General features: G+C 42.8%; 1 protein-coding gene across 1 annotated transcript; it reads left to right on the top strand.

The window, feature by feature from the left end:
- The first annotated feature begins 5,238 nt into the window (after positions 1-5,238).
- On the top strand, positions 5,239-6,510 carry LOC139719215 (uncharacterized). The gene has a single exon (XM_071630645.1). It carries the CDS (start codon positions 5,239-5,241, stop codon positions 6,508-6,510), a length of 1,272 nt encoding a protein of 423 aa, XP_071486746.1.
- The last annotated feature ends 2,219 nt before the right edge of the window (positions 6,511-8,729 follow it).

Below are 8,729 nucleotides of genomic sequence, written 5' to 3'. Positions count from 1 at the left end.
GATAATGCCAGCCTGCAGGGAAAATTCAGCACAGACGTCTATCTCCCCCTCTCTCTTTCTGTCTTTCAACCCTTAATAACAGCTTGACATTTTAAACTATGAAGGTCAAACGTAAAGAAGGACAGAGATAGAGAGAGAGAGAGAGAGAGAGGGTGAGTGTGTGTGTTTTTTTTGTGTGTAGTGGGATGAATATATAGCTCTTAGGACAGAAAAGATTATATGAGACATGTCCAAAATAGACAGTGATGCTTTAGTCGCAGTGGTTCAACAGACATTTAAAAAAGCATCATGACTAGTAACACGATAGCTTCTTAATGAAAACAGTAAAATAAACAAATCAACAACAAGAAAATCAAATCAGTCTCTTAAATTTTGCATAATGTCTCTGGATATACTAAGTAGTGCTAAAGTTTAAACACACACACACGCACACACAGCCATAAACACAGCTTGAAACTGGCCGGTGCTGGAGGAGAAAGACTTTATTTTCATCAATCAAAAAAATAAATAAATAAGATGTATACCAACAGAGAAAGAGAATATCTTATGGAAGAGTAGGGCTAGCTGCATAGATCCGTTTTCACGATTTGGAGGGGAGGGTTATTTGGAGTTGGAAGATCTGTGCGAGGGTGTGGGAGTATGGGGTGCATTTCGTGCACCAAACGTTCATTCATTCGTCGACGAAATGCCAACTTCGTAACGAAAGAGACCATACTACACTTGGCGCCCCGTATATGGGAGGGGGGTATGCCCCCCCCCCCCCCACACACACACACACACGAGGGAGATTTTGCATTTTTAAACCTGAAAATCAGAGATTTGGTGCACACTTTTTGTGAAATTTTTGGATTTTTTTCCCTATGAAAAATAATATTCACAGAAATGTAAATGACTATAACACGCGACTAAATCGCGGTATCTCAGCTCTTATTCCGCGTGTGCGTCATCTCTGTCTACTAAGTGTAGGAAGTTGAGGGAGGGGGTAGCCCCCTTCAACACCACGGAGTTTTTGCATTTTTAGAACTGAAATAGAACGGTCTATGATGCACACTTTTTGTTGAATATCCGGGAAAAATGTCAATCCCCAAAGTGTGCCGAGTCGAAATCTATGGATAGGAACCGAGCGGCACAAGGGTAAATTAAAAGAGGATGAGGGAACTTTTGAATTTATTGGAATTGAAATGACAGATTTGGTGCACCTTTTCGGTGAAATATATTGGAAATTTGTTATTTTCCAAGCGTCTTGAAATGTATGTAAGGGGACCTGACCGGGAAGGGTCCCACGCATGGGAGATTTTGCATTTTAAGAATTGAAATTCAAAGATCTGGTGCACAATATGGGTTAATTTCTATCGCAAAAGCAATGAAATTTTCCCCATCTCGGGAATCATTTTGGGTCAAAATGACATGATTGCTCCACTTGCCCTCCAGGATCGACGCCCATCCCATGAGTGAGGGAGCTTTTGCATTTTTAGATATTAAGTGAAAATATGTCGTAGACATATTTTTGATTGAAATTTGGCAATTTTAAATCCCCAAATTGTATCAAATCTGTGGAAGGAAACCAAGATGGGAAAGGGTTAATTGAAAGGAGATAGCCCCTCCCACCGAACTTTTGCATTTGTTTTAGCTGAAGCCACAGCCGCTCTGGTGCACACTTTTGATGAAATATTCGGAGGTGAGGGATTGCATGTTCAGAGTTGAAATTTATTAATCTCATGCACACTTTGGGTAAAATGTTTGAACTGTTTTCTATCAAAAAAGCCAGAAAATTTCCACATCTTGCGAAATATTGCGGGGGGGGGGCAAGATGATATATATTTGCCCCGCCTCCCCCCCCTCCCCCCATCGACGTCCCCTACATGGGGCTACATTTCCAGGGTATGTTGGCACTTAGATTATATCTTGGACCGACTTTACTTCATGTTTCTTTCTGGATTCATGATTTGTGGAAACAAGTAAGAAACAGACGAAGGATGCTAAATTCAACATGTTATGTATTTTTTAATGGTATATGTTATTTGTTATTTGCAACTAGAGTCTACGATTATATTTTTATACCTCTCTGTTTGAAAAACAAACAAACAAACAAACAAACGAGAGGACTAACGCGTACTCGGGCATGTGCACACAATCACATGGCCATTTATATCAATGCTGTGATATTTTCGTTATCCATGAATGCATTCCTCCTATATTTGTGGAAACCTGTGACTTGTCCGTGTCTCGAGGCGGTTCCATGACACATTATATGCCCGTCGACAATCGCTTGGAGCATTTTGTCCATTTTCGGAGCAATTCCACACATGATCACTTTAATCAATGCTCTGATATCTCAATTTTCCGTGCATGCATTCCTCCTATATTTGTGGAAACCTGTGACTTGTCCGTGTCTCGAGGTGGTTTCATGACATATTATGCTCCGCCGATAATTGCTCCGAAAAAAAAAAATGAACGAAATATCTAAATGCTCCGAGACATTTGCTACGCCCACATTGCTCCAGTGACAGTTGCTCAGCTGATATTTAACTTCACCAACATTTTGCTCCGCCAACAATTACTCTACCAGCAATTGCTCCATCGACAGTGTCTCCGTCGACAGATACTCCGGGGATACGAGCGAATACAACTTTTTCAGTCATGTCCAAACCGTAAGAAAACAAGTCATAAACTTTTTTTGAGAAGCAGGAACAAGATGCTGCAGACTGGTATATAGGTCCAACGAACTGTTGAAATCCGTGTAGGACCCCGTTTACAGTGCGGGGCTGGGCTGAGCCCGGCCTCAATTGCGGTACTCGGCCCCGCAATTTTGTCCGTTTACAGTGCCGGGCTCGGCCCGGGCTTTTAATTCAAACCTTTAAATATTTTGTCGTAGTGGCGCCCTGCTTGTGAACAAACACTATTATTGGGAGGGCGCCGGTCGCAATGTGGTATAGTCTGGTTTCCAGACCCTTAGCCAACTGGACTCCGCGGCGACGAAGTCGCGGCCTATGCCGAAGGCAAAGACCTCTGCAGGACAAATCCACCTTAAACTATACTAGTTTTCGACGTTGAGGGCGTTGATATCCTGAATAGCGAAATAGTACGGGTAGAGGGTCTGGAAGCCAGGTTGGTACCGCATTTGGCCCAGTTTGCGTTTACAGTGAGACAAGGCCGGGCTCGGCCGCGGCTCGGCCGCGGCCGAGACTACCTCCAGAGCTTGGCCGATTTTGGTACCGCATTTGGCCTTTTGCGCGTTTACAGTGAAATGAAGGCCGGGCTCGGCCGAGCCCGGCCTTTTCACTCACTGTAAACGGGGTCTTATAGTTCCGTATGCGTTTCCGGTGTGGTCCGCGTTGCTACCTTGTCTGTCCGTATATATAGACACCATATACATTATAAGATGAAATCGTGGTGTCCCACGCCAGAACAGCCCGGTTTAGGATCCGGGATGATCCGTAATGCGATCAATGCAAGTGTTACAAGTGCAGTGACGCGGCCCCAGTCACGTGCTGGTATAATTATGATAGGTTTCCACGTGAAGTGTTCATCTTACCTCACTGTTAACGTATGATGGACCCCTTTTTCTAACAATTCTTGCCAAACCTTGTGATTAACAAAATGCGTTTGATTTTTGTGCTTTTTTGTTATACAATGTCATGAAATAATTAACAACTTACGTTATAGTAGAAAAGACAATCATTTTCAGGGGGGAAAGTGCGATAAGTGGGCTGTCATTGTTCATTGAACGGTGCAGAGATCTAGCAATTTGTAGAACTTGAAATGTTCGACAGTGCATGGGTAAAAAAAAATATATTTTGAAGCTCGATAAGAAATTTGATAAACACTTCAAAATCTAGTTGTTGCAAATATTGGGACTCATGCGAAACAATACCTGTTGAGTTATGTACAGATAATTTGATCCATAAAAAGTCTCACTAACGGCAACTGAATTACTGTGGCTATCTCATGCCAGTGGAAATGTAACATAAAAAGAAATTACACTTATCGAAAAAGAATAATCGTAAGGATTGTCAAACCAACAAATATGAATCGATGGTTACTCCAGAATTACTCCAGTTTCACCTATTTCAATCACCTGTCGATGTATTTATTCAACAAAGAAACGGAAATATCCTACAATTTTTTTTCTTGAATGATTTTTTAATGTCGCAAAACTATCGCTTCATGGCATAAAACTGAAAAGCGAACATTGTCATGCAATTATGACAGAGTTGAGAGTAAAATAATATCGATCGAAGAATTATTGTTGAGGAGCAAATGTCGTATCTTCGGGGCATATTTCGGCAGAAAATGTTGGCTGCTGATCAACTGAATATCTGAATACAAGAACTGCCCAAATGCAAATTTGGCTATTAAACACAAACAAACAAAGAATTCATGCTCTAGTATTCACAACACCTTTCGCCAACCTACACAAACAATACTCTTAAAAAGTCATTTACGAAAAATCGTTGCCAGGCGACAATGCGTTGGTGTAATCTGTATACGAATATTATTCAGTAAGATTATGTGTGTTTACCGTTTGAATAATGACAAACAAGGATAGAAATATTATGGAATGCTTCTGCCGTTTTCAGGAAATTGTCAATCTTTAGCTTTGAAATTGTCAATCTTGTGCTTTAAATATATATTTCGGATATGATAGTATAAATTATGTAAGGTCAACATGCAGCCCTACTTTCAAGATTCAAGATTCAAGATTCAACCATAATCATTTATTATCATGCACTAAGGCATAAAAATCTTCTCAACAGACTCCATTTCAAAATTTCACATGTAAAGGAAAATAAGTATATATGTATACATAACTGAAAGACAAGTAACATAACACTAAACAAAGTTTAGTGTTATTTACTTTTCTTCTCTTCATATTCTCTATGTGTGAAAGTTTTCAACCATAACAGGGTCGATTTACGCTTCCCCTTCTCTATGTATGTATGTGCAGTATGTATATATATATATATTTATATATACACACACACATATATATATATTTGTATATATATATGTATATATATATATATATACATGTATATATACATTATATACATCTATAGGTCTATATACGTTTACGTTTCTCCTCTGTTTATGTACGTGTAGTATGTGTGCATATATATATATATATATACATACATATATATATATATGAAAAGTTGGTGCTATAATCATCTTGTTCTACCTCGGATTCAGTGGCAACTGATGATATATGACATTGCGCTTTCACACGTTCAACGAATGGAGACTTTGGTGTCGAAGGTGCTTCGTAGGTGGCTTGGGGTCAGCTGTAATCTATCTTCTGTCGCGCTCTACTGTAAACAGTCGACTCTTCGCTTACCGTTGGACAGTCTTACGGGAATTCTGAAGAGAACGGCAGTTAATAGCTTACTCCAGCTTCGCGACAGCGCTGATGAGACGGTACAGAAGATGAAGCCTACGATTCGATGTGGGAGAAAGTGGAGTCCTGAGGAAGCTGTGGAGAGAGCGGAAAGCAGATTGCATTTTGAGGACATTGCAAGGGGACAAGTTGGGCGCAAAGGGGTAGGAGTTTCAAAATCCCGCCCATCGCTGGAGAAAATGAGCAAAATGGAGCGGCGGTGTGAAGTTGGCAAAATTGTGGCTATGGAGCATGATGACGAATATTTTGTGCGTGCAGTTCAGATGGGGGTGCAGGGGAGGTGGACTTCGTGGGAGAACGTCAAACATCGCGATCTAAAATGGAAGACTTTGTTTGATATGAGTCCAAAACTTCTACAATTCGTCATAGGCACGACATATGACACCGTCTCATCCCCTAAAAACCTTAAGAGATGGGGCCTCGCTGCGAGTGATGCCTGTGCCCTGTGTGGAGAGGAATGCACCACATCACACATCTTGGCTGGTTGCCCTTTGAGTCTACAACAGGGTCGGTATACTTGGCGGCATAATCGTGTGCTGAGAGTTATCCTTCATGGTCTTCAGGAAGAAGTGAGCGCCAGGTCGGAGAATCCAGTTTCTGGAAGCCCCTCCCACAACATACGTTTCGTACGCCAGGGAGAAACAGTAACCAGGAGTTCGGAAAGAAAGCATATGGGCCTACTGGCTGCAGCAAGTGATTGGAAGGTGAAAGCAGATTTGGACTCTAGACTTGTGTTTCCAGAGCAAATCGCTGTCACAGATTTGAGACCCGACATTGTACTTTACTCAGATGAGAGGAAATTGGTAGCCATGGTGGAACTCACAGTATGTGAGGAGGGAAACATGCAAAATGCTCACGAGCGAAAAGCAAGGAAGTATGAAGAACTCCAAGCATGCTGTGATGAAAATGGATGGGCTGCATCAGTGTGGCCGGTAGAGGTAGGGTGCAGAGGGTTTGCATCTCATGCTCTTCTACCTTCCCTCTATCGCCTGGGTGCTAGACGTTCAAAGGCAAAGGCTCTGGAAAAGGTAGCGTGTAGCGTAGCAGAGAAAGCCTCCTTCCATCTGTGGCTGCATAGACATTCACAGGTGTGGGGTATTCCCCATGCCTAAGCATTGTGACGTAACTATGGGATGCGCGGATGCTCCAGACCGCTTGTGTTGCCGATAGTGATACGCGATCTTTCACCATGGAGACGGTACTGTGAGCTGCGTGCATCATTTCGAATCAAACAGGTTAGTGAGAAGAGTCGTCTTGCCGGGATCGGTCATGTTTGCAAAAGCATGCCCGATTCTGAAACGATTCTTTCCTACCCTTTTCACCTTCCGCTCCCCGGCAACTGATGAAGAGAGCGGTGTTTTGGGACTAACCTGTTTTTCAATTTCACTTGTTTTGTTTTGGCTAACTCCTGTCGGGGTGTCGCCGTTTATTTTGGCCAATGTTTCGGTATTTCATATTCCCTCCTGATCGTAAGTTTCAGTGACCGCCAGGAAAGACTGGATGACTATCAGGAACAGACTGATTGACAGCTAGGAAAGACTAGTGTGATTTTTATCATGGATACAGTTACTTCAGAGAATTTCATACCGGCTGGGAGGTCGCCCGGGTTAACAAGCTCCCATGTTTCGACGACTTTGGACCTGGATTTTGACTTAGACGACGATTTTGATTCAAGCGATCTGAAGCTTGCGACCGAAGAGGACACTTGTGAAATTTGTCACCGTCAATTCAAAGGGAGGAGAGGAGTCCGAATTCATCAGGGCAAGACAAATTGCGGTGAGTCTTTGAACCGTATCTTGTTTCATAACTTGAGTAAATCGGGGCAGAACGGGAACTTGGTAAACGAAAACCACAATGTTCATCGTATGCCGTCAGAGGCTCGAGATCGTTTTGTTTTGTCAAAGCAAGAAAGAAACCCTTCGATAAATTGGCCAAATATGAGTAATAATCATGAATGGGAGAACTTTGATGAGGAAGCAGAAAGAGTGGTGAAATCTCTCATGCATGGTTCCACCGAACAAAAGCTTAAGACTTATGAGAAGATGGTGCATGCTATTGCTGTGGAATGCTTTGGTACAAAGGAAAAGGTCAAGCGTGTGATTAAACCGAACCGACGAGCTCTCCGGCTGAGAGAACTTCGTGAGGAGAAGAGGAGGCTCCAAAAGAGGTTGCGGACGGCACCGGATGAGGAGAAGGAAGGTTTAAAGGACCTGTGTGATAATCTGCATGTCGCGATTCTCAACCTACGTAAAGCGGATAGGGCTTGTAAGAGGAGACGAGAGAGAAGAGTGGGGAGAAGGAGCTTCATGACAGACCCTTTCCGTGCAGCCAAAAAGATTCTTGATCCGAGCCCGAAGATTGATCTTGACTGCTCGAGGCAGGAATTAAATAACCATCTTCAACAGACTTATTCATCGGACGCGTCAAATGTTTTTGAAGAATGGGATGGCGCAATCAAGCCTGACCCGCCTTCACAACCTTTCAGAGACACTGCCCCATCTTTCCGGGAGTTGAAAGTAATACTTGGGCGGACAAGAAATGCTTCTGCTCCGGGGCAAAACGGTCTTCCATACAGAATGTACAAGAAGTGCCCACGTCTTCTTCGCGTGATATGGAGTCTTATGTTAGTTGTATGGAGAACAAAGAAGATCCCTATCCAATGGAGAGTAGCAGAAGGTGTGTACATTCAAAAATCGGCGACTTCCAATGAAAAGACAATCACTGATTTCCGACCGATTTCTTTGCTTAATGTGGAAGCTAAGCTGTTTTTCGCAATTCAAGCCAAGAGATTAGAACATTATCTTCGAGCGAACGACTATCTAGATGTCTCCGTGCAGAAAGGAGGAATACGTGGCCATTGTGGCGTATGGGAGCACGTATCTACTCTGTGGGAAACCATCAAAGATGCCAAAACCTGTCAGAAGAACCTCGCCGTAATTTGGTTGGACCTTGCGAACGCGTTCGGTTCCGTTCCCCACGCGGCGATAAGTTTTGCTCTTCGCTGGTACCACGTTCCCGACACGTTTGTTGATCTCATTCAATCTTACTACGCCGGATTGTACGCGCGCTTTTCGGTGAAGGATTGGACCTCGGACTGGCAGAAGTTTTCAATTGGCATTTTCATGGGTTGCACCTTGTCTCCTATTCTTTTTGTTTCGACTTTCAATCTTTTGAATGACTTTGTCAGCCAACTCTCGACGAAGCAATATCTCTTGAAGAAGAGGGGTTGTCGTGTTCCTGTCTTAAAGGAATACATGGATGATATAACCATCTGCACTTCTTCGGTGAATTCGGCGCAGGAGGTTTTGGACAAAGTGAATGAGTTTATGAC

The sequence above is a fragment of the Diadema antillarum genome, unplaced genomic scaffold (assembly GCF_040938485.1).
Source record: "Diadema antillarum isolate AM-2024a unplaced genomic scaffold, OU_Dant_1.0 scf00000107, whole genome shotgun sequence".
Classification (NCBI taxonomy): Eukaryota; Metazoa; Echinodermata; class Echinoidea; order Diadematoida; family Diadematidae; genus Diadema; species Diadema antillarum.
Note: the sequence above shows the minus strand (reverse complement) of the source record. Positions and strands in the feature narration are given on the sequence as shown.

What these genes read in the sequence shown, in the direction of transcription:
- LOC139719215 (XM_071630645.1), top strand. Translation starts at nt 5,239, where the DNA reads ATGGAGACTTTGGTGTCGAAGGTGCTTCGTAGGTGGCTTGGGGTCAGC.